The sequence below is a fragment of the Drosophila suzukii genome, chromosome 3 (assembly GCF_043229965.1).
Source record: "Drosophila suzukii chromosome 3, CBGP_Dsuzu_IsoJpt1.0, whole genome shotgun sequence".
Lineage (NCBI taxonomy): Eukaryota > Metazoa > Arthropoda > Insecta > Diptera > Drosophilidae > Drosophila > Drosophila suzukii.
The window spans coordinates 92,610,672-92,637,128 of NC_092082.1; the positions used below are offsets into that span (position 1 = coordinate 92,610,672).

Sequence of the window (26,457 nt, forward strand, 5' to 3'; positions counted from 1 at the left end):
TTGATTCTGCTTTATGCCGCTTAAATATAAGAGCATTTCCGTTTCGGCTTGATGTTTCACCGAAACTTGCAGTCGGGCTTTGTTTGTTTTCGGCACATTTTCTTGGCTGAAATGCAGCAGCAACTTAATCAGCAGGCAGCGCTCGAAAACGTTAACGGATGCTGTTAGAATCTGCACCAAGAAGAAAAGCCCCTGGAAGAAAGGCAAAGAAGACGGGGATTGAAATCTCCCCAATAAGCATAAAGATCCCATGGCTGCGGGCAGTGAGAAAAATTTTTGCCAGCGCATAAACCGAAAATGAGCGAGAAAACTTTGAAAATGAGCTGTAATTAAAATCCGGCGTTTGTGGTATAAATAATAACGAAAGACTCAAGCGGCGAACTTGATGGGATAGATGGAGCATCTGCAGCTGCTTTTCGTGTTATTTTCGGAAATTGCAGTTTTCATTTTCGCCCGAAAAAACGAAAGCAGCCAAAAAGAAGCCTCGATTCTGGCGAACAAAAGTAAATGCACCTGTTGGCAGTCACACCAATGAAGAAAAAAGATCCCCAAAGATACAGATCCCCAAATCTTGGCAAATCAACGTGAATCATCATTAAGCAGCTGTCATTGTCACACGGTGAAATGCAAATTGCCTTTCTAACCCCCTAAAACCCCTCTCCAATCTGCAATCCACAATCCACAGTATTTTCGGCCATATTCGAGCTCTTTTTGTGTAAACATTTCCGGCGACATTTGATTGCCGCTTTGCAAGTTACAATTTGCGCTTCCTTGCGCGACATTTCATTTAGCAATTGTCGCTTTGTCGTCAGTTGTGGATTTCTTTGATTTGGCTCGGCTTTCTCCAGATCGTGATGATCGTCCCATGGTCTCATCAGTATGCAGAAGATCGTGCCGGGCTAACTTCTCCTTCCCGCTTTTCAGTTACAGCTTCGTTGAAAGCGAAAGGTCTGCCGTCTGCCGTCATCCGATTCCAAGACAATCCACATCCAAAATCCGATCCGATCACAAATTGATTCATTTTTCGGTGGCCCTTTGTGTCGATTGTTCTGTGATCGCTTGTGTTTACATTGGATGATCGTTTCAACCGTTCAATTTATGAGCCTGACATGCTAATGACTCAATAGAAATGTTATCAAACTATTTGTTTAGCCACGCCGTCCGACAAATGTGCAACTTTCTTTGGCATCTCGTGGGGCTGTGTGATCCATTGATGGCTGTTTTGATTCTGCGCCACCGCCTTTCTAATCAAGTTGACTTCGTTTTGGGCTCCTAATTCATTTAAACTGCTGTGCTGGACAGCTTTTATGGAGCATAAAACGCACGACACTGCTGCTGCTGACCACAAAAGAGAGAAATGAGAATTCGAGCTGGCCAAGAAGTAATATCATAATTTTCATGTACCAATAACTCGCCTAAGTGCGATCTCATGGGCAAAATTGATTTTCCCCCGGTTCTAGTTCTCTGGTTCGATCTCCTCCGCAGCTCGTGAACTGATTCCAATTTAATTAATGATATTGAACGTCGTGTGTGCCCGTTTTGAACTTTCCGGGTTCTGTTTCTTCTGCTGCCGGGGGATTCGGTAATCGAAATTATGAATGGACCGCGACGGGACTCAATGAAACATGCCACATGTGCCGCAGAAGAGAGCTGCCGAAGCGAAGAGAGCCCGAGAAGAGCGTCTTCCGAGTCTTCCCGAGTGAAATGCAAACAAAAGACAGCAGAAGACACACTCACTCGCTTTTCCCCCAGAGAAACTCACTCAAACGCGAGCTCAAAACGAGAGTTTGGCTTTGAGCCTTTTGCGTTTGCGGCTCATTTCTTTGGCTTTCTTTGCCTTTGCCGCTTTTTGTGCTGGCTTTCTTTTGAGCTCCGTGCTCGGCAGCAGTTTAAAACGTTGCCCATTGTCAAGGCGAACGCACGCGAGCAGCGCAGCAAAAGAAGCAAATACCAGCAGAAGAACTCAAAACTCCTCCGAGAGCAACTTATATAACGACTGATTAGCCGGAGTTTGCTTTAGTTATTCGGTCAACTCTCGACGGTCAAGTTCGCAGCGATCTCGCGACTTGCCAAACAAAAAAAAATCACAAATCAAACCGAATCGCGTTGCAGGAACCCTTTGTCCGTGGCTCTTTGAGAAGGAACAACCCCAGTCAAGTGCAACATTCAATCCCCAACCAATGTGCAATGTGTGTAATCAGCAAACAGTGATCATTTACATACATGAATAAAACTCATCTCGAAAGTGAAGCGTGACTCAGCATCGATAGCCGAAAAAGCCAGGAGAACAAGACAATCCGAAAGGAAAGGATACTTTTCGGTCACTTCTGAAAATCACGACCCCAAGTTACAGTTGCAGTTGCAAGTTATTCTGCCCAAGTGAGTGTTTATTAACTTTTACCTCACACACATATTATGTTTATGTGCGATGACAAGTCAGAAATGCAAAATCAGAAACAGAAACGGCGATCGGCAAGAATTCTCCTTCTTGTTTGAACTATCTGCTCTGAGAACAACCTTGAGTCGATTGATTACAGCATTTCCCGATCCTCACGGAGTTCAAAATAAATAATTTAAGTGCTTTTAATAGCGGTTCACTTACCTCTGCCTTCGAAAATATTATTCTTTAATTTCTTAACAGCAGTATGTGGTGGTATAGCTTATCCAGAAGTTCCTATAGATGACGGTGAATTTGAAGCTGCAAGTTTAAAAACGTAAAATTTAAAACCATTAATAGTAGCGAAAATAGATTCAAGAAATAAACAGTTTTTGGTAATCCATCCCTTAAGATATAAATCGTTTTGATATTTTTTATAATTATTTTTATAATTTTATTTTCTAAGTCGATTTTAAATATTCAAATTGAACTATATTTTATTTTGGTAGTTTTCTTTTCTTAATTTCTCACCTATTTCTTGCTCAAAAATGTGAGCTTTACGAAATCCTTAAATATTTTTTCGTTTACAATACATTTATTAAAGCCTGAGGCCAAATCTTCCCAAGATCTAACACTCCCTTGTGCAATCAAATATAATGCATCCACATTGTAATTGTGATGGCATCCATAACATTTGCATTAATTGGCAACAGATTCATTAAGTTTCGTTGTCTTGTGCTGTCTTTTATAGATCATCTAGAGTCCCCATAATTAAAAGCGAACACAAGTCGGGCAATTAAAATAATTAAGCCCCAGATGTGGTGTGAAATCCACAATGCAACGTGTCAGAAGAACAGAACCCGCAACCAAAGAGTGGGGAAGAAAGATAATAGAACCCAGGACTGCTCTGCGACTTCTGATAAAAGGCGATGATGATCTGGAGAGCCCGGGTTAAAGTCAAGAATAAGAAGAGGCCCGAAGACCACCGGCTGAAATGATCCATTGAACGTCAGCTACCGTGTTTGTTGGCTGCCTTGGATAGGGTTTCTCCACGGACTTCGGGGAGTTGGTATTTAAATTTGCCCGCAATAATTGCCCTGGCCATGACTGGGCTTTGACTTTGTCTCTGGCCTGGCTCTGGCGAGGAAGCTGGGAAGCTAGGGAGCTGGCATCATCATGATGACATGACAGTTACAACACAGCCTTCTTTCGCCTGGCAGCTATTCATTTACGCAGCCTGCCAGTCGCCGTTGATTAGACGAAGCGTGCGCTTTAATTGCCGCCAAATGGGCAAGCAAAAAGATGGCCAAGATGGCCAAGGAAAAAAAGAGGAGAATCTCCAAGAGCCTTCGCCTTCGGCCTGGCAATTTGTCATGTGCATTTAATATTCGCCTGGGTCTGGGTATGGGCCTGGGCTTCCGTGCCTTGGAAAACAATTTGCGTTTGTTTGTCCAGCTTGTTTGTTGCAGTTAGCGTTGATTAGCCTCTGCAAAAAGTTCTCCCATTGCAATTACGGGCAAACAACATCAAATGCCACAGCAGCTGTGCCTTAGAGCCATCTAAAGCATCTACCATCTAGATGCTATGGCCACTCCCCACACACTCTGGTGTCAGCAAAGCAATTTCAAATGTCTGGCCAGGCGGATTTTATATGGGATTTATACACCCGGCCAGACCCACCGCATTTGGGCGTTCATTCTGCTGTGAAATTGATAGATTTAATTTGACATTTGGCGCAAGTCCGCGCTTTTGCTTTTGCATTTGATTTCTACCTTCCAGGCTATATGCTTTATGCTTTTTCTATTCCCTCCATTTTGTAATTTACTTTTGCGGCTGACAGCGGTCATCAATGGCTAATCAAGTTGTCGTCGACGAGAAGAAATCGCGAAATGGATTCTAAGTAGCGAGATTGCCATTGCGATTGCGATTGTGATTGTCAGGCAGAAAAACCGCTTCCGTTTCAGTTTAACCAGAGGAAAATTGATTGATGGACCGCGGCTAGAATTGTCAATTGTGAAGAAATCTCCCCGTCTGAGTTTGCCATCTGAAAGCCGAGCCTCATTTGGGTTAACAGTTTTACTGTTTGGTTTTCGGCGTGCCAAATTCCCATTTTTGTTTATTTGCGATTGTCAGCTTTTGGGTCAGTTGGCTGTTTGGCCCGGCAATTAGCAAAGGTTTATCCAACAATGGTCGACGGATGGGAAGTAACATAACTGTTTGGATTACTTTGCATTTGGCTATGGCCAGTGATTAGCTCTCATCTGGGTTTTCGGCACCTTTTTTGGGGCTAATGTCGCTTGATCTGATAATTTATGCGCAAGATCCAAGAAATTGGGTTGAGAAATTATCGAAGGAAATTGGCTGATGATATCATCTGATGAGAGCAGCTTTCTACACATCGGATTTCCCCCCGAGAAGAAGATTATCTGGCTGGGGCAGTTAAGTACAGTTTATCCCACGACTTGCGTGGTCATATCAAGCTATGAAACCGTTTTGATCATGTGAATTACACTTATTAAGTATACGCCCTGTTCAATCGCCTCTCCAGAGGCTAATAACACGGCAACAGCACAGCACAACCTGTCCATCAAAATGCTAGCTCGTTTTGCACTTGATTCGCTTTCATTGAAACGTGTCCGATTTGAAGACATGCAGTTTGGCTAATTCGTTCAGAAGTGCTGCCCGAAATAATTTGCGATTGTGTGAAAGTATTTCGGCTGCCGTCTTCTTGTTGCGGTAATATTTTAATTGAAATTTAATTGAAAAGCAAATGGCTTTCGCATGCAGCATTGGCAGCAGCCAGGGGCTAAGATATCTGAGCCAAGTTCAGAGACATCGGACATTGACAATTGAGAGTTTCACTTTTCGCACACTCGAAATATCGTTGAACCCAAAGTCAAAGTCAAAAGACAATGGCAGGAGTTGCTATCGCCTCCTGCCGCCTGAAGGCCTAGAGGCAATCCGCAATCCAAAAACCAAAAATACGAAAGAGAAAAATGAACTCAAGGTGGGGATAAATGACACCAAAGTTTGGGCAAACGATTTCAGACAGAAGAAGCGGCCTCCGAAAATCAGCAAGAAATAATCGTTGAAGAATTTGACTTTCGCTTGTTTGGCTTCCTTGGCCATAAATAAAAACGTCTTTCTCCCCCTGCCCCCCAAAAAAAAGCCTTGTGATTGTCGCCGATTAAATGCGCGAAAACGAAGCAGAGGAGGCTGGAAACGCTTTGGGTGCAACTCAGGCTCAGACTCAAATTCAAACCCATCTGGCACGACCAAATGGCAAATGGCAATCGCCATCGCAATGCCAATGCCAAGGCGTTTGTATTTGCTTAAACTTTGACATTTGCCAGCTGGCTCGCCGATGGATATGTGGATGCAGTGCCTCATACATATTTGTCTGTCTGCCGCCAATGATAATGCCAAAAAGGAAAAGCGCCAATTGGCTGGGAAGAAAAGTAAAAGCACGCTCAAGGATCCAAGAGCCATGAGCATGGGACATCTGCTGGTCAAACGAAAATTCAATTACACATACCACATACCATCATTAACCTAAAGAGTAGAATAAATAAATTAATCATTAAAATAATCAAAAGAATAAATTAATTATCATTAAATAAAGACATCAATAAGGAAAGGTTATCTCTATTAAAGAACATATAAAGAGATAGGAGATAAAGTGATTGTATTGCATAATATAACAATCCTAAATCAATAACCTCTTCTAAATCTTTAAAAATAGGCTATGCTCTTCATAACCATAAATAAAATGGTACCCCAACCTTTCCAGATCCCTTCTAAATATCCAATAAGTGACCTTTAGCCAAGGTCACTGCAAGACGAGTAGCGCCTCTTTAGATCTAACCTCTGACTCACGCCGAGGACTTCCGTCCCTCAAAGCCCTCTCTATAGAGTTTCACCCGTCTGGATTTCGCTTTCAAGACTTTCCGCGAAGCCAAACAAATTTAATGACAATAATCCAATAAACGTTAAAGCCTCGGGATCGTGACAAAAATCTTGGCTGGGTGCACAAAAGAAAGCGCCGCAGACCTCCAGACCCCGCAGACCTCTAGAAGACCCCTTTCCAGGGAAGCGAGCGAAAAAACAGCCGGTGGATGCCATTGAGTGCTGTTAACATTTTGACATTGCCTGCGTTTCAGTTCGGGAGTGTAGATGTACCCATATATATAAAGAAGATACTAGAGATTGAGAGAAAAATTACATTAATAGGTTGGATTTCCAGAGTTAGTGGGTCTGCTTTTTTTCCCCACCGGTAGGGGAACGTGCCTGGCATTTTGGGCATTTCCATTGTGCTGGCCATGCATGTCTGTCCGCCTTTATGAACCAGCCAACCACGAGTTTTTCTAGCTTCCCTAGCCTCTACACCCATTCAATGGCATTTTTATTATTATTTCGTTGGTGGTTACTTTTTTCGGCTGACCCCAATAGAAAGTGTTACAGTTCAATGTCTGAAAGGCAGAGGCAGAGGCTGAAGCTTCCGCCTGCCATGGTTCTTTTCTTTCCTCGCCGCCAGCGGAAACCTCTTGTTGTCTGAAACTGCTGACGTCAGCCGGTGAAGACTTGTGGCAACCTGATACAGATCGAAAGTAAGAGTTGAAGATTTTGCAGAAATCTCTAGTTGATTAGAATGCCCGGCACTCCATCATCAGGGCAATTTGCATTTTAAAACTGCCAAAAGAAAGTAACCAAAAAATAAAAAAGAAACGAACATCGGGAGCATCGAAGTCGGGCGCGTGCACTGCATAGTTAATTGTGCAAATGTTTTCAGTCTTCAGTGTTCAGTTGCTAGTTGGTGGTTGATAGTCGGTAGAATTCAGTGAAGATTGACCGGGAGAAACTTCAACAAATTTCCATGTTAAATGGCTGCACAGGAAGAAAAAAGAGATCTTTAAAATATCGAATTTTTTAAGGTGATAAAGAAAATGCTGGAGGTCATAACACACCGATGCTCAAAAACTTGATTAAATATATGAGTTTTATTTTTAAAAATCGTTTTTCAAAATTTCAAAGATATTATTTGTCAATATAATCTTCTGTATCTTTTTATTTAATAACAATTTTCACATTTTGTCTTTTATCTTTCTGAAAATGATACGTCAACTTTTCCAATCGATCATTCATTTTGTCTCTATGTTATCCAAATGTGCTTGGTCATAGCTGCTAGTTGAGTTATTTGGCTTTTGGCCAAATTTAATTTCGTTATTTATAAGCAAATTTGCACTGCCTCGTTTTGCAACCCCTGCCGCCTCCAACGACAAAAACAAAAACCGCGATCGTCGACTAGGTCAACTTTCGCTAGCATGGAATGCGAAAAGCAGCAGCAGCAAATGCAGCAGCAGCAACTGCAACAGCGGCAACTGCAGCAACGACAACCACTGCCGCAACAACGACACCACTGTCAGCCAATAATAAAGCAAGAAGCTGGAGAAGAAGCTCTTAGAGCCAGAGCTCGGGGGAAAAAGCCGAGTTCTGTGAGTGACTGAGACTCTGGCTAATAATACCTACCAAGATCGCTGCCTTCGTTGAACTGGCCTGGCTTTTTGCCGCATCGCTTCGCTTTTTGGCCCGGCTTTCTTGTCTTCCTTCTCCGTATTCTCTGTATTTCTTCGCTTAAATAGTTGCAAATAAATTGTGTGGGTAGCGGTGGAAACTGGCAACAGCAAGTAAATTACTTCAATGTCACCTGCTGACGATTCAAACTCCAGATAAGCGCTCGACGTCAAGACGGATACACCATGCAGCCATCCAGCCATCCAACCATCCATCCGCTGGAGTGGCTATGCCATACTATACCATACATAAGATCTCCCTAAGTTTTCTCTCTTTTAATGAAATTATCGCTGCATCTCATTGTTTGTTTGCAGTGGTAAAAATTATTTATTTAGTTCTCGTTTTCACATTAAACGTTGTCACACTAAACTCAATTGCCTCGAGATGCAGATGCAGATGCAGATGCCCAGATCTGTATCGGGCGTACTTTAGCTTTAAGTGGGTTTGTGGCTCAAAACCGGGCCCATTGTTGTAGGCAAATATTTAACTAATTTGCATTTGTTTGCCTTACAGATACAGCGAGGAAAGACCCGATCTGGAGTTTTGAGAGGATTGAAGACACGAGAGCAAACAGTTAAGGTATGTGCCAAATCAAATATGGCTTGGGGGTTATGTCAAGTTCAGAGTGTCAGAGCCCCAGAATCGACAATGGGATGAGAATTCTATTTAAGAGCCGGCAGGCAGGCAGGATTCTTGGGTATTTTTTAAGGCCATCCAGTTGACACAATACACTAAATTATTCATAGGAAAATTTCCCAGAACACTGAAATGTTCTACTAAAAACCATAACAATTTTTCGAGGGGAGCGGAAGTTGCCTGTTATTTTTTACTACGGGAAATATTTAAATATTCATCAAAATGAAGTGCGAACGATGAAACAGAAGAACCATAAAACCCGAACCAGCGAGTTTAATGGGCGGCCCAAGGTGGAAAATGCAATCGAGAAAACTGCAGTCGGTCATAAAGTTTTATACCAACGCCATTCACTGGAAGAGCTCTTATCCAATCTTTGAATGCGAGTCGTAATTGGTTTTAAATAAATTAAATAAATCCGGGGAGTTTGAAAGGAAGTTGGGTTTAGTGCGTTTGCAGTACATAAAAAAGCATCCCGTAGTTAGTATAATCAAGATTTCGGTTCCAGAATCTTTTGATGATGGTAGAACAAGGTAAACAACGTGAAGTTCGTTTAAGCCAAATTCAGGTGCATTCCAGTGCATATCGCCGACCCAGTTTCGGCTTCTCCGCCAACTAGGCTGATGTTTGGCTAAATAGCAAATAATTTGGCGTGGGCTGGGATATATATGTATGTGAGTATCTAACTGACGTGCAGACACTGCATAAATTAGCTGTCTATATAAAGCATTAAGATCTGGTATAAGAATCAGGCAAGGCATAATTGTGCAATGAATATTGTTAGCCAAGAACAGAGAACAGAGAACAGCGAGGAGGGAGCCCAGTTGTCGTGGCTTCTTTTCTTCTCCTCCAGCCAATGTTGCATGCCGTTGGCCTGTTCCACTTTTGAGATGCTTTTCTCGGCAGCATTTTCGCCTAGCTGCCGATAGGCAGAGGAACAGAGATACAATTCCACGGCCATGGCTACGGAATCGCGAATAAACTGAATAAACTGCACGCAGAGGACCAGGGGCTTTAATATTTATTGCGTTTTAAAGACGCATTCGAAATGGAAGCATCGCCACAAATGGCAACTGCGCCCGGGCCATAAATCTTGGCCAGTGCAAATTATATAATGCGATCCGTTCTATATATAAACGTGGCCAATTGGGCTACTGACTCTCTTTTTGGTGGTTATTTATGGGTCCATACAAGTCGTAGTCCAACCGAAGTCCGATCCGCTTCCTTTCCAAAAGGACTTGATTTCTCTTCCTCTGGCAAATGGTGGGGATAAATACAAACACCTGACTGAACCGGAAGTCCAACTGCGATGCTGAGATATTGATTCTGATTGCCCGGCAGCAGCAAAAGATCAGCGGCCATCGAATGTGTGTAATGATGGTTAATAAATCAAACGGAGAATTACCTGGAATTCTGCAGACAGTCTTTCGCGGCGGCAGCGTTTGTCTGCCAGATTCCGCAAGCTCTTTGGTTGGCTCGGCTTGGCTTGGCTTTTTGCTTTTTGCTGCCTTCCTGTCTTGGCCAATTCCACTCGATGGATGCCAACAAATTAGCGCAACGTCGGCAAGGCGAAATCATAAGGCTGCAAAAGCCACTGGTCCGTCAGTCTATCAATCAGTCAATCTATCTATCCATCTGGCAAACAAACAAATCCCATTCCCATTCCAACGCCTAACTAAAATTGTTTTGCTTCTGTTTGCTTAGGCCCGTGTGTTTGAGTTTGAGCAGCACAAAACTTGTTTGTTTCCCTGCGATGTTTGTTTGTTTGTTTGTTGGACTGTTGGTTTGCTTGTTGTCTTAGCTGCCGTAAGCCGCTTTTAACCCCTTGAGTGCCACATATTTAAGTGCCTGCCATTCATCCTTTGGTCCGCCTGTACCTGTTGTGCATACAGAACTTGTTGACAAATGACTGGATGGAAAGGTATTTCAATCGCGACAAAAGAAATGGAAAATATGATTTTTAGTTGGAGAAGTGGAAGAGAATTGTATTGCTCTACGTCTTGAAATTTTCAACCAGAAAAAATGTATATGTAAAATCCATTTTAATTTGCGATCTGAACATTACATTTTCTTTTTATGGTCTTTTGAGCAGGATTATTGTCTTATTTAAAGTTGATAAAGCTCAATAAAGTTGTTTTACTAAACGTTCATAAGAGAACAAATCAGTCTATCATAAAACCACAAATCGAATTAAATTCCTATCATAATATTTACCTAAAACTCGTTAACTCATCAATTGTGTTATCTTTACGGGTTAATTGAATTTGTCGCCAGCTTCGCTGCGCATTTAAATTGCACATTCTATGTGCATCTTTCGCGCCAAAACCCCAAATAGACGAGCCAGCGCTCGCAAATGGGTTAATGGCACATTCTAATCGACCCAAACACACGGAGAAGATACGGCTGAAAGTCGAGATCTTGGCCAGAATTCTGGCCCCGGGTTTAGATATTTAGATGGCAGCCGTTTTCCAGCAGCCAGACGGGCAACAATGTGAACGCAAATTGGCTTAAATGCAAAAAGCGTCGACAATTAGCTGCGCGGTCGGTGGCTCAGTGGCAAAAGTGGTAAGGTGAGGTGAGGTGGCTCGGTGGCTCGATGGCTCAGTGGTTCAGTGGCTGCATTTTCTGCAGTGGGTGGTTGTTGGCATATGCAGTTTACAGTTAGTTTGCGCCATGTTGACAGTTACGTGCGCCGACAGCTTCCACCTGCCAAGCGAACAAATGTTGCATAAATTAGCCAGCAAAACTGGAGCGGCCAATTCACATTGTTGCCCGTTGAATGTTGAATGTTGCATGGTGTATGTTGAATGTTGGCAGTGGATGATGATGTTGCTGCCACCATTCACAGCCTTTTGTACTTGCGTAATGCATTTTCACGCAATTTATAACCGTTTTCCCCCTTGGGAAACTGGGTCACCCACCGGCAGGAAAAGACCCCCAGCAGGTGCAGCTCGGTTCAAAAATTCTTGCAATTTGCATTTGATTGAGTCGTAAATTTGCAACGCACCCATGAGTTGGTTAGTTGGTTGGTTGGTTGGATGGTCGGGCGGTCGGTCGGTGGGTGAACAGTTAACTGGGCATAAATCATACGACTGTGGGAGGCCCGACCGCCAAGCGACCTGATTTCCAGATTTCCAGGTCCAGTTTTCAAGCTCTCGATGATGATGATGCGACTTTGGCGTGCGCTTTTCAATTTGTTTAGATTTTGTACGGGTTGTTTTTCCTCATGTCTTGCAGTCTCTCAGCCGTTTCCTTTTTCGGGCTTTGTCGGGATTTATGTTTGGCTGTCAGCGGTTTTCGGTTATGAGTCTCGGCCCCAAGAATTTCCCAAAAGAGAAAAGCCAGCGATGAAGACGACACGTGCCGCCCGGGCATTCGATTTCGAAAAAGCACGCTTTTTCTGTGTTGTTTTTCGCCTGGCAGTTTCCATTTAATTTACGTCTGGCCGGCTTTCTTTCACTTCTGTATGTTGTGTGTTTCTGTGAGCCAGTTTGCTAGAATTTCTAATAGCCGACCGCACAGAGCAACTAGCATTCATTATTGTTTGCTTTTAAACGCTTTTTTATTGACTCGAATTAGCGCTCAAGTAGAATTTGATGCCATCGGACAATGGAGCCGAAGAATGGCCAGGTGAAGGCCAGAATACCATAATGCCGGAATGCCAGAAGACCAGAACGCCAGAATGTGGGCTGCTAGAAAGCGAAATGTACTTGGCACCACGTCCGAAAGAACTCTCTATTCTCCAATTCTCCGGTCCCTTCTTGAATTCTTCGCTTGCACTACTAGCCATAAAGTTCTGTTTGTCACGTAGTTCAAATAAAATGTGTTTTTATGAGGCGATTAGTGGTCGCTGTTGTACGGGGCCTAAAGCATATCAACGGCCGACAAAAAGTGAAAAGAATGTCAAGTGTTAATTGCCTGGCTTATGACCATAAACTGTCTCCAGTGCCGACTGCTCTGATGAAGATTAAGTTGTACCTGGTGATGTGCCTTTTCTTTGTGGTTTTCCAAGTGCCATTTTAACGATGTATCTTTCAGATATGAACCATAAATGATTATGGATGACCATCCTGGGATATCAGATTGATGCCGAAGGGATTTAGGTTGTTTTCAAACATTCGTATCATTTTTTAGAATTTCATGTTAGCCACCTAAGGTTAGAAATTCAAGAAATGAAATTTATTTTATGGTCCTTCTAGGCGGATTAAGAGCGTTAATTGCCTTGCGTTGACTGAAGATTCGTGCCTTTTCCTGCTAGTGTTCTTTTATGGAGCTCCGTGAGCAGCTAGTAGCCCAAAGTTACAATGTTATGTGGACCATTAATGAGTGAAGATGGTCAGTCCGAATGGGGAAGGGTTGGGATGCTGTCAATCCAAATGATGCACATAACATACTACTGATCGTAACTCAAACTAAGCGAGATTCACCAATCAAATATCTGTACTCTCCGGCCAGAAAAATGCTACCCGTAGATTTGCCTCTGCTTTCCATGCCAACTGTCGTTCCTCAGCCTTATCACGGGCATTTATCGAGTTGCTTTGGCAGCGAACTTGTTCTGTATCGCGCCGAGTTCCTTAAGCATTTCTGTGATGCTTGTGCGAGAGCATTCTGAATGACATTATCTATAAACTAAACAACGCAATTTGCATTGCTAAATGGCTGGGGATATATCTGGAGATCCTGGGATTTCAGGGGAGAAACACGCCCCGCATGGGGCGGCCCCGAACATAACTGAAATTCCTTTGCATGTCATGAGCATTTGTGCGGGACTCCGTTACTCTGAATGTTAGATGTTAGATGGAGTTCGCTTTGCTCTGGCTTCACCGTACGGTGTTCTTTGCGGCCGTGGCCATGTATTTATGCGCTCTAAACATTGTTAGTTATGCAACAGGCGGCAGCAACCAGTCCTCGCCGTCTCCGTCTCCACTTATGCAGCATGACAACACAAAGAAGACAACCACGACAACATCAGCAGCAATCATTGGCGGGCATCGATGATGGCAAGGCCTACATTTCAATGTCAGCTTGCCCAGTGCTACCAATCAAGTTGTTAACTATGCAAAAGTAGTAAATTGCGAAGCGGACAAAGCATCAGCACCACTCCGAGCCACTCTGAGCCACTGCACCACTCTGCACCACAATTGTTATGAACTGAACTTTAAATAACAATCAGCCAAGTGCCGTTAAATGAATGCGACATTGTTCTGCTGTTCTGAAGTTCTAAAGTTCTACAGTTGCAGCTCCGAGCTGAGCAATATTAATTTGCGGCCTTAAGTTAAGGCTAAAATATTTGCATAATAAACGCCAACGCCTTGGCAAAAGCCGGCTGTTTATCTCCGGTTACCGCCTGCCCATCGGCCAAAAGCGCATTCTCATCGTCAGAGCATTCTGATTCCCACTTTTATTGGTGGTGGAGGTGGTAGAGGTACTGAGGTGGTGGTGCTGAGCCACTGCAGTCGCTCACCTCGTACATTTCCGAAAAGTAATGGCCCGGCCAACAGTGATAATTTATCACTGGCCAGCAGCCGGACATGCGGCAAAGCTGAACGGTACTTGCTGGCCAACACAATGCCTGTTTTGGCCGGGTCTTTGGTCTCTGCAGTCTCTGGTTGGCCAGTCTCTGGACTGAATCTGAATCGCCATTGTGCACCGGTCTCAATTTGTGCGCTCTCGGCCAGCACAGCACAATCAAATTGATATTTGCTGCTATATTTAGTTTATGATAATGCCGCATCGGCGACTCCAGTGCTAATATGCTGCTTCCTCCTGCCAGACGGGCACTCATTTCTCGGCAGGCCGCATTTATTATGCATGCTCAGGCTGGAATTGTAAGCCTGCAGTCAGCAGGTTTTCCTCCGCGCTTCTACTGAGAAAGTGTTTTTTTTTTTATGGCCGCAAAGTCAATTAGCATTTGGCATTTAGTTGGCATAAATTCAAATCGAACGATCGAAAATATTATTATGCCTTCTGTGGGAACCCGCATACGAATTCGAAACTAGAGAAATTTTTATTGAATATATTCAGCAGTGACCTTTCGACCAGTCAGTAAAGCAAATCGAATTCAGTATAAACGTTTTCAATTAGATTTTCATCGGCAAATGGGTTCATCTTTTGTTTTCACTTGCGAGAGAGTCAGATGGACGGGGCGAAAAGCCATTAGCAAATTGTAATGGAAACTCTGCAGGCCGCAATCAAAGCGCCATACACATATAGTTAGTTCGTTGCTTGAGACTTTTGTTTATGGGCCAAACATTAACAAGGCAGAATCTGGATATCTGACTAGGAAGCAGCTGCGAATGGCCGGGTCTCACCTAATAACTAACCAAATTGTATCTCTCCCTCTGTTCGATTTGAATCGCCGAGTAGTTTACATGATTGATAGATGGAAAACCGCTTGCAGCAACGATGCGGCGGCTTGTTAACGTTCAATTAGTGAAATTGATAGACATATCTAACCTCGACGAAGAAAAATCATCAGCCGCTCGTTCGTTGAAGAATCAAAAGTCAGCAGATAGAAAAGGAAAAACGGGAAGACAAAAGAACGTTTGGCTGGCCACAAATTACAGCAGCGGGTTAATTAAAATGTAGCTGCCTTTTTTTGGGAGGTTCTCGGTTACGCTCACATGAAAATTCTAAGTGCTGTGGAACCACAGAACGTTTTTCTTTTTACCGAATCCAGAGATTTGAAGCAACCGCATGCCACACACACGCACATTTACCGTTCCTCCGGTTTTGGGCCATTCTTCTCGTGGCTTTTCTGTCCACTTTGGTCAATGGCTCATTACATTTGTGGGTTAGCAGGTGAAACTGAACCGAATCGAAAGAAAAACTAGGGGGAAGGGCCGCAGAAAAAGGCCAAAAAGGCCAGAAGAGAGATAAGAATGGGTCTGAAACCAAAGTCAATGTTTCAGCCCGCGGGGGCTTATTAAAAGCGCGTTGCGTTGCCTGTCGAGGCCCATAATTAGCATAAATTCATTCATACCACTAATTGCAAGTGGAAGTGAGCGTTCCGTAATGAGTTCGCCTCTGGTTTCTTCCCATTTTTTCCATCTCATTCTTATTTTCTTATTTCGCCGATCAATCGAGCAGAAGAATGGTGGTGGTGGTGCGCAGCAGCGAGATGGGATGGGATGATCGAGGGGTTCCAGGTTGCAGGTTCCAGCCACATATTGTTTTTAGTGCAGTATCTTAAAGCATGTTATTAACATTAACGGTTCTTTCTCCTCGCCACCATCCCATCCACTCTTGTTTGGCTTTCATAATTTATGTGTGAGCCGCTGCCGCAGTCGAAGGAGGTGTGGGCGTGTCCCTGGTTTTGCATGCAACCCACCTGCCGGCTAACCCCTGCCCATAATTAATTATGTAACTAACGAAACATTAAACAAGTGCCCAGCAAGAGAGCTTAAACAAAAATGTACGAAAAAAACTAGCAAATCCGAACGAAAATCTTTTCTCACGCAGCCGCTTATTAACCGCTAAATCTTCTTCGTTGTCTCTCCGGCAAAATAATGAGCCACACTTTAGATTATCTCACAGGTGGCTCAGCAGTGCGAATCTCTGTTTTCCAACTGCTTTGCCTTTTTTTACTGCCACGCTGCCAGTCAGTGAAACTCACTCTATAAGCTCTTGCCGGCGATCGACAGCCGAAACGCATAAAAGTATTTTACAACACGAAAATGTCTTTTTTGGTTGTCTTTTTTTATGAATGGGGCATACGTCTTGAATTCACTTTCACGCCGAAATGCGGGAAATAGTCAGTTATTCGCAAAAAAAAAAATAAAGGAAGGAAATACTACTGAAGATTTGAGATTCGCCTGCTGTAAAGTGTTAATTGTTTCGCGCGTTGAAGTGAGATTGCATAATTGGATTAGCAAATCGTTATGACAGAGGCAAGGAACTGAGACGACAGTATGATTATTTGGATACGCGACATGTCAATGACATTTTAAGTGACATGTTGGATTCCAAATATAGACATCAAGTAAAATAATAAAGTTAAAGGGGATTCACCTCGGGTTTTAGCTGACTAACCCGTTTTTTTGCCTTTATGGTAAAGTAGGTTGTAAACTGTCTTACTATTCTAAGATCAAATAACCATGTAGATGAGAAATCAGGAGTTACACTTCGAACCCCAAAGTATATGATTTTAGTACTTAAAGCAAATAATTACTTTTTAATTTCTAGTATTATGTAGAAAAATCACCTAGCTACATTTGTAATAATACTAATTATCACACCTGACTGATCATTAAATATTCAAGCGTCCCTTTATGAATAAATTTCGTTTTAATTTATTATGTGGTAAAAATGTAAGAGCTCATATTTCATTGGTAATAATATTAATTATCACACCTGACCGAAAGCAGCTATATAGTATGCGCTCTGTGTATCTGGCACATTGCACACCTATACTTACCAGGTGGAATCTAGGCCCCTGGGGTTTCTCGGGTCTCTTGGATCTGGGGTCTGGGATCTCCCAGCGTGGTGCCACCTACACCCGATCGCATCCAGGCACTACCTATCCGAAGTACTGCTCCCAAATAATTCCCATGCGGCGGTGTTTTTCACACATAAAACTTCGCCCCACTAAGGGGCCCGAGCAATGTTTTTGTTCTGATTGTTGTATATGCAACTGTTGTATATGCACAATGAAAAGAGCCGAGATCGCTGTAAGCGCAGCTGTAGCTTTAATTAAACGCTGCGAACACACAGCGTACAAGTCAGGCAATTAAAGCTCGAGCATAGAAAGACCAGAGGAATACCACTGAATACCACAGAATACCATGGAATACCATCGAAGACACAAAGTTCCGTTCCGTTTTCATTCCTGGGCGAGCAAAGCCCCCGTGGAGGAACCCTAGACTCTCGTAAGACTAACGCCAAACTAATAAAGTGCACACCAGGAATTACATAAATTGCGCGTAATGTGAAATTAGTTGCCTAATTAGCATTTAGCCATCTCCCCGGGGGATGACGCTGGAGCCACCAGATTACGGCTCACACCATGTAACCATATACCCATTTCAATTGCAGACAAAATGTTTCTACGCCGCTGCACCTTTCTGCTGCTGATCTGCCTAATTGCGAGTGACGCCGCCAGCGCCGCACGCAAAACAAAACGTCCTGTCAAGCCGGTCAAGCAGACCAATCCGCGCACCAATGTGACGCCTTCGCCGCCGGCAGTAGCCTCATCTGGCAGCTCCACGCCCGCCAGCACCAGCAGCACCAGCACCACGGAAGGAAGCGGCGACCAGGAGGCAGCCACGGTGGGATCAGCATCTGGATCTGCAGCTTCAGCTGGCAGTGGAGAGCTGCCCAAGCCCCTGGCCACACCCATAGAGGCTCAGCCGGAGGCGAAGACGGACAAGGCACCAGCCGGAGCTCAGGAGGAGGAGTGCGATCCAGATATGATTGGCTTCGAGATCATAACCGGGTGAGTTCAGTGTTCAGAAGTACAGTGTTCGTGCAGGAAACCTGCGAAAATAAATATGCTAGGGCATTGTTGATATGATTTCTTCTAGAGCTTAAACAAACTAAATAAATAGAAGTCTTTGTTAAATAATAGCTGCCCATTAGCTTAGTGATTTGCATCATAAGTAAGCTTATTAAAAACAGATTTTCCAAATATAAACAGACTTTCCTAGCAAGTGTGGCATAACCAATGGAAGAAATTCCCCTAAACAACCGCCACCTTTTCAAAACTGTCACAAGAAACAATGAACAGTTTCACTAAACCCCAAACTTACGCAACATCGCCGGCATTATAGAAACTTGATTACATTTTATGGCCACTTGTTATTTTCACTTTTGCTTTTCTTCTAAAAATTTGAATTTTGTGAGCGACAACACAATGGGCCGGCCGCAAGTTCGTATACATTTTTAATGAAATGCGCCCCGACATCTGGGCCAATTAACATTTCCATAAGAAGAGAAGACAAGATAACGGTGAGCCCAGGAAGGGAGCCTCCAATAGCATCAGCACCACCACAGTGGAACACTGCTAACTGGCATATGCAAATGTGTGGTCTCCGTAGGAGTGACACTATGGTTAAAACGTGACTAATCCCATTACTATTTCTTCACGATGTCATCGCCCGCCGCAAGTTCGTTGCCTGAGTCTTTTGTTTGGCGCTCGATAATATAGACCTTCCGTCGCAAGAACGTCCGATCACTTTCGTTTTCGTTCGTATTGGGCATCCATTAGCCATCTGCCATAAATCATCGGGTATCTCGGTATCGATCTCATTTATAAATCATCTTTCCTCACTTCTCAGCTACGTGCTCTCGGCCCCATCGAAAATGCTTGACACTTTGCCCGGGACTCTGATGCTCACCGACTGCCTGGAGGCCTGCCAAAATAACGAGTCCTGCAGCGCTGTCAACTACGAAACCGGATTGTGTGTGCTGTTCAAGACGACCGCCGATAAATTGCCAGGTGAGTTAGAAAGTGTGAGAATTCCAAACGGCTGCGCTGTTTTATATTTCTTTTTTCTTTTTGTGCCAAAGAAAGCTCAATAATTCAGGCGACTCAGCCAGTCGGTCGTTCATTCATTCATTTACTCAATTACTGAGTTCTAGTTCATGCAGGTCGGCTGTTGTGGGCTGTTGTCGTGGCCCGGGGGCATAAATCACCCGCGTGTCCGCGAAAAAAACAGAAATAAATAAAAGGCGAACCTGCAGCAGCACACGCCTTTTGCTTTTACGCACGACGCGGTTTTTGGCCCGGCCTGCAAACTAGATTTTTGCCCATTCTGCAGGCAAACTGGCTTTTGGCATAGTAACGCATAATTTCTGCAGCCTCAGCCTTCCCAGTCGAATCTCGAATGTCGATGCAGTTGTCGTGGCTCGGCTGATTCAGCTGATTCGGCTCCGAAAGGCCGGAGCTGTTGCCCGTTTCTCAACGCCTGTTACTTTGCAGTGAAGGGGCGTGTGCGTAAAACGCATAAAATACGCACAGCCCCGTTGCCTTTCCCGCATTTTCCGCCTTTCGCGCCGCCTTTTCGCCACTTTTCATTTCTCATTTTCTGCGTTTTTCAGGTTCACTTTCGCGCTCGCAGTTTCCGGTTTTCACCATCTACGCACAGAAATCGTGTTTGGGCGTGCGTCCTTGCTCGAAGGCCTGGTGCATCGATCGCGTTCAAGGTTACCGCCTCCCGGAGCACGTCAAATCTAGTCAGACGGTTCTGTCGCGACGCGACTGTTTGGAACTCTGCTTGGGAGAGACCGAATTCACATGCCGGTGAGTGTTGAGTAATGCCAGTGGCTTGTGGGATGGGATTGCTATTACAAAGATCTAGAAAAATATGTATGGTTATTTAAGGTTACAATCTGAGCTGACATTTCATTAATAGAACAGTTCTTCCAATATTACATCAAAGACCCAAACATATTTTTATAATCTATAGATCTAATCTAATCAAATAATGCTAACATTTTATGATTTCGAGCGGCTTAACTTGAACTCATCGCTCTCGTTTGAACTTGCCACTCCTTCCTAATGCCTTCTCGTAACGCTTGCTCTCTTCCACTACCTTCGCCACTCGCTTTCCGTCCTTCACTCTTCCGACCTCTACCGCTCAATCCTCTCAGATCGGCCAACTACTACCGCCACTCGGGTCTTTGTGAGCTGTCCGACATGGACCGCATCACCCTCTCCGCCGGAGGAAGTGTGGAGCCCTACGATGGAGCCGATTATCTGGAGAACAACTGCGCCGAGGAGCCCAGCAAACTGTGCGAATTCAAACGGATTTCGGGCAAAATCCTGAAGACGGTGGATTCGGTTTACCAGGACATCAATACCATCGATGAGTGCCGCGATCTTTGCTTGAACTCTCCTTACAGGTAAGAAATAGTTAAGGTGAAAATTAGGTCCCTCTCTGACATGTAATCCTGGTTAGATGCCACTCGTATGACTACAACGATACTGGAGACATGGTCTGCCGCCTGTCGCACCACAGTCGCGCCACCTTGACCGATGTTATGGATCCCTACTTGGATGTTCCAGAGGCGGCCACCTATGAACTCTCCGCCTGCTACAACGTGTCTATCGAGTGCCGCTCCGGGGAGATGATTACCAAGATTAGGACCTCCAAGCTTTTCGACGGCAAGGTTTATGCCAAGGGAGCTCCCAAATCCTGCGCTGTGAATGTGAATAACTCCCTGGAATTCGACTTCCGCATGGGCTACAATGATCTGGAGTGCAATGTGCGACAGAGTGCTTATGGCCGGTATATGAACGACATTGTGATTCAGCACCACGACATGATTGTCACCTCATCCGATCTTGGTCTGGCTGTTTCCTGCCAATACGACTTGACCAACAAGACTGTGCTGAACGATGTGGACCTGGGAGTAACTGGAGAGATCGAGTCCTCGCTGAGCGAAGAGATCACCATTGATTCGCCCAATGTGATCATGAAGATCACCTCGCGGGATGGCAGCGACATGAAGAGGATTGCCGAGGTCGGGGATCCGCTGGCCCTGCGTTTCGAGATCGTGGAGCCCAACAGCCCGTACGAGATCTTCGTGAGGGAACTGGTGGCCATGGACGGTTCCGACAGCGCCGAGATAACCCTGATCGATGCTAATGGCTGCCCCACCGACCAATACATCATGGGCACCATCCAAAAGCTGGCGCACAATCGCAAGGTGCTGCTCTCGCAGTTCGACGCCTTCAAGTTTCCTTCCAGCGAAGTGGTCCAGTTTCGTGCCTTGGTAACGCCCTGCATTCCTCGCTGTGAGCCCGTGATTTGTGACAGCGAGGATGGCGCCAGTGGAGAGCTCAAGTCTCTGGTTTCCTATGGACGCAAGAAGCGGTCTGTGCTGAATGGAACCGATGGTGGTAAGTACTGCTTTGTAGTGTCTTTTGGACTCCTCAGTAGGATCAGGGCTACCTTATATGTTCGATATGTTGATATACAGTTTGAATATATGAAACTTATATGCTTTATGTGCATCGCAACTTTTGAATCAGAGATTTTTTATCAATAAAAGTAAAAATGTTACAATTTGCCCGATTTTATATCGATTTTCTCGATATTTTCTCGTTTAGAACGATACATAAAATTTCAGTAATTTTTCTGATAGGATATTTTGAATATATTTCATAAGATATGATATTGAACGCCATATTATGGTAGAGATATCATTTTAAACTTTTCTTTCCGATATACATCCCAACTATAGTCATTTCGCCTTTCCTTGCAGCCGAGTTCTTGCTCAGCACACGCCACCGACGTGATGTGGGCCCTGTGGATGATAACATACTGCTCATGCAGTCCATACAAATCACAGACAAGTTCGGCTTCCAGCCAGAGGATGGCACCACTACCCATGGAAATGACAGCGGTCCACACGAGAAGGCCTATGCGGGCGTGGCCCAGGACAAGCTCACTTGCCTTAATGGCTATGGTAAGTTCGATATTCCTTTCCGGGGGCTCTGTGAAAAAGCCCAATCAAGCGCGAATCAAAGCCAGCTTGATTTGCATAGACAAGCAGCAGGAAGATCAGGAGCTGGAACTGCAGCTGTAGCTGTAGCCGGACGACATCGTGTCCTCCTCGCATCGTGAGGCGCTCAGCTTGTTCTTGGCTCGCTAATTTTGATAATGAATCAATTTTTCATCATTGCCGACTTGGGCAAGGGGCCTTAAATTAGGTTCTTCGTTGTCCAGAACGTGTTCTGTGTTATGATGTTGGACTGGCATCTTCTTGGTGTCTCTGCTGGCTCACGACCAGGTCACTAGTTCATCCGAGGCCGAAGCTGTGCAGCAGGATTCTGCACGCCTCGTTTTCGTGCGACGCGAAAATCTTTCTGCACAGTTGGTTGTCCAACATCCAGGTGGCTGCTGGGTTTTCCAGCTACCGAGATTCTGACTCTGCTTCTGCTTCTGCATCTCCCATGTGTCGCTGCCGCTGCTTTTGTGGAGCAATTGCCAGGCCGCGTTGAAGCGTTAAATTGACAGCTCGTTAGACAGATGAAACTCCACTGGACCACCAGACATCAAGCGTACATTTCTGTGGTAATTACGCGCTGCATTTCAAGGCATTTCAAGGCAGATCAGAGGCGAGCAAACCGAAGCAATTAGAGCAACGGTTTTACCTGTGCTTAAGCTCATTTGCCGCACACATTGCTCACTCTTCACCGAGATCACCTGGCCAACTTGGATATGCGTGTGCACCCAGGAGAAGATGAGTCGTGGCCTTCAGCTTTGGCATGCAGAGCAGCAATTTAACGCCGCATCAACGACACCCTGTAATTTGTCAAAGTTTATGAGCATTTTACATTCTTCGCCGATATTTATTTAGAAATGAATCTCACCCATTAATCCAATCATTTTAATGGCCACTTTACGGTTGTTCAGGTCTTTAATTTCTGGTATTACAACGAATGGAATCGCCAGGAAGTTTTCCTCTTAAATGCAGAGCAACCGTTTCGCTTTCATCAAACTCGCTACTATTCATAAGTGCTTTTGCCTAAGAACCACGACATAATTTCTAATATTTGCCTAATGGTGCATTATCTTTTCTCTTTCATAAGACAGCATTTAAAATCAATTTAAATGAATTACTCGAAGCGGCCTTGGTCTAAGAACTAAGCAGTTTCGTTGTGCCAAGTTATAGACTTCGGTCAGCTCACTTTTATTTATTTACTTGTCCATTTTCTATAGAACCTTTTTAAAAATAATCTGAGCTCTTAAATCACTGTTATCACTCAAGCATTTTTTGGTTTATTGATTTTGGGATAACCATTCCTAAATGCTGATTTATATTCGTTACTAATCTGTAACCAATTTTCTGAGAAGCACTATACACATAAATTTTAGTGCTCCCGATTCCTAGTTGGTCCTTCCAGTCGTTAAAAAAAGACATCAAGCAAATGAACCCTTCACTTTTGATTATATTGATCAGCGGTCTATGCTTTAGACCGATTTTAGCATATATATTATAGGATACAACAAATTTATAGGTTTTTTAAAATAATTTTAATGATCGCTTTACTACACAGTGTCTTGATCGACCTTTAGGCGGATGCAAAAATTGATGATCCATGGTTTCGCTTTTAGTGTTTGCATTTAATCCATTCGATTTATATAGTTTCGCCTTTTAAAAAGTGGTTTTCTTCAGACTTTAGTTGGCTTCACTTTCGTTACTCTGCAGGCTTTCTCATCGCTATTCTTCGCTCTTTGTTCTGGCTGGGGTCTCATCAAATTGTTTACCATTTTGTAGGCGCCTCAGTTCACTTATTGCCCCCCGAAACTCCCACAACTCCGTGGACCGTTTATAGTAATTGCTATAATTTTGTATATTTTTGTTGTTGTTTCCTCCTTTGTTACTGTTATTGTGGTTGGTCTTCTTGTTGCGATGAAAAACCAGAGTCAAATACATAAATAAAGTCCCAAGTGCGTGCACTTTGTTATTGAAACTCATTCAAGTCATGGCTATCATCATGATGATGGTGATGACGACGTTGTGGCTCTGCGTTGGTTTGTTTGTTGATTTGTTTTTCGGCTTACTTTTTATGGTCATTTGAGGAACGAACGAATGGACGAGCGAACAACCACAACAATGTTACGAAGTAATCTCTGATAGTCATCTGGCATGTCGTCGTCGCAGTTGCTCTTAAATTCTGATTTCGTGAACTGGACACGAAAAACAACGGAGGCCACAACGCATGCAAGTTGAGCACTGCAGCTCTACTTTGACTTTGACTTTGACTTTGGCGGCACTTTCACCCGATTTCTACCGGCTTCGGTTCAGTTCGGTATTTCGAATCTCCTCCGTCGAGGTCCGGGCTTATTTATGTGGCATGTTGCACTCTTAAGAACCCAGGCGAGCGGAAAACGAGGGGAACATGCGATGTGTCTAGGGTGTAGAAAGTGAAGTCCAAGCAAGTCCGTGCCGAAATATGCAACTCATGCATTAAATTGTCGCTGTTTTATTTCTCATTGTTTTTGTTTATCTTCAACTTGTTGCTGTCAAACTTGGTCACTTGGTCATTCTGCTGGGTCTCTTGGTCTCGGGGCCTTGGAGCTGTACTCTTCTCTAGCCTGGTTTCAGTTCCCGGTAAAGTGGGTCAAGTGGCGCCCACTTTTGTTTTCTGTGATAACCGAACTTCTGGCTTTTATTCTTCTTGTTTTCCGCCCATCGAGGCGATCTTATCGAGCATTTGGCCCGTTGTCCGCAACCAGTTTCCATCGAGACTTTTCGAACTAGATCAGTTACCCGAGATAGTCCCCTTGATTTATGGCGATAAGGGGCCGACTTCCCTTTTTAAATTGCTTGAGTACACAATCTGGAGCGAACTCTTGTTTTCAGGTTGTTAGGTTCTCGAAAGGCTTAGCTTAAAAGAAGATTAAAAATTGTATGAAATAACCATTTATTGGTATTTTTTCTCATGCGTGTGGCTATAATTTTAATGCGTTTGGAGTAGCAAGGGGAATTTATAAATGTTTAAGGGATTACGGTTATGTTTAGGATATTCTTCTTCTAACACACCAAGGTGTAAGGTTTAGTAAATATTATGGCCCTTACTTAACCCTTCAATTTCCCAAATTCCCTCTTTGCAGGACTGATCATGGCCGGAGCCCTCTTTCTGCTGGCCCAGTTGAGCATCTTCGGTATCTGGAAGACCGTGCAGCGTCGCACCAGCAAGGAGCGCTACCTGTACCAGCACGAGCCCACGCCCACCATCACCTATGGAGCGCCCACCATGCTGTACGGACCACCCCCCAACTCCTCCGCCGGATCCTCGGCCTCGGGAGCGTCCTACGGAGGCAGCGCCAAGGACACGCTTAGCAAACTCTACGATAGCGGCATCAACGGGCGCTACGGACAGCAGTTCTAGGGAAGATCTGGGTGGCTCTCGCTGTTTGCCGGGAACACTTAGCTGGGAACAAACGCAATATGCCTCGAAAGCTTCAAAAGATTCGATGAGACTTGAATAGAAAATATTCGCCTAGCAGCGACACATGAAAATCATTGGAAACCCTAGATTAATCCACAATAGGTTAGGCCTACGATTAGTTTACACTTAGAGTTTTGACTCCTTTTTTTTAAACGTTACAAATACACATATCTCTCAAGAATGCGCGCTTTTAAATGCCTTGGAAATCGAGGTTCCAGCATTTTAAATCGGCGCATTGCCAAGAAAAGAAAAGAACGTAAAAATGCTAAATTCGACTTAATTTAGAGCTACTTAAAATCTCTCTAGCGAAAGTTAGGCTAATTATATGTTTAGTGAGAAATCTGCTTCATGTCCTCGAGCGAATTGCATTTATAACTATTATACTATTTATTAATAATTATTCAGCTGCTGACAATTTACCCACAAAGTTTGCCAAATAATTTTGTATCAAAATGTTTTGCGCCAGGCTTCTGTGCAAGGCGGCATTTCTAAATTTCCGAGGCCCTAGCCCTAGACCCCAAATTAATTACCCCAACTATTTATTTGCTAATCATACTTCATATTATTTATTAATTTATTAGCCGAAACGCAAGGCGGTGCTAATTATTAGGAACTTCCGAGAGACTTCAATTAATCTCGAGAAGACAGGAGATGAAAATTAATTAACGAAAATTTGATAAACGAATTGTACTGATTAAGTAATGCAATAAACTCTACGCCTAAATATAAATAAATGTCTAAACATAAAACGAGTTGGTTTTTAATTAAGCAATGAATGGCACACGACCAGGAACCCAATGAATTAAGAGATTAATTACGGTGGCAAGGTGGGCATGTCGAAATTTATTAACGCTTTGAATTAATAAACTCCAAAACATAGACCTTTTCCTATTAACATGCGTCCGACGAAACTTGGGGAACCGCTTAGCCAAATTGATGTTTGTCAAAGCTAAAGACAACCATAGAAATTATG

The 26,457-nt window shown here is 43.8% G+C and overlaps 2 protein-coding genes across 3 annotated transcripts in view; one reads left to right on the forward strand and one right to left on the reverse strand.

The window, feature by feature from the left end:
• The window catches only part of LOC108010837 (methylthioribose-1-phosphate isomerase), a 94,787-nt gene extending 92,167 nt beyond the window's left edge, over nt 1-2,620 (reverse strand). The window contains exon 1 of the mRNA XM_065866451.2: nt 2,603-2,620. The gene's annotated coding sequence lies outside the window, so the exon portion shown is untranslated. The remainder of the gene's footprint in view (nt 1-2,602) is intronic.
• Nucleotides 1,888-26,233, forward strand: nyo (nyobe). Of its 2 annotated transcripts, XM_065866449.2 has the most exons (9): nt 1,888-2,379; nt 8,462-8,527; nt 17,615-18,014; nt 18,856-19,016; nt 19,619-19,820; nt 20,171-20,422; nt 20,479-21,422; nt 21,788-21,991; nt 25,147-26,233. In XM_065866449.2, the coding sequence occupies exons 3-9, from the start codon at nt 17,620-17,622 to the stop codon at nt 25,422-25,424; spliced, it is 2,436 nt and encodes an 811-aa protein (XP_065722521.1). In that variant the 5' UTR covers nt 1,888-2,379; nt 8,462-8,527; nt 17,615-17,619; the 3' UTR covers nt 25,425-26,233. The 2 variants fall into 2 exon arrangements, with proteins under 2 accessions (XP_065722521.1, XP_065722522.1); XM_065866450.2 differs by lacking the exon at nt 8,462-8,527.
• Nucleotides 26,234-26,457: the final 224 nt, after the last annotated feature.

Excerpts from the sequence above, each read along its gene's own strand:
- nyo (XM_065866449.2), top strand. The coding sequence starts at position 17,620 with ATGTTTCTACGCCGCTGCACCTTTCTGCTGCTGATCTGCCTAATTGCG. Across the intron at positions 19,017-19,618 it reads GACCGCCGATAAATTGCCAG|GTTCACTTTCGCGCTCGCAG; the intron begins GTGAGTTAGAAA and ends TGCGTTTTTCAG. Across the intron at positions 21,423-21,787 it reads GCTGAATGGAACCGATGGTG|CCGAGTTCTTGCTCAGCACA; the intron begins GTAAGTACTGCT and ends CTTTCCTTGCAG.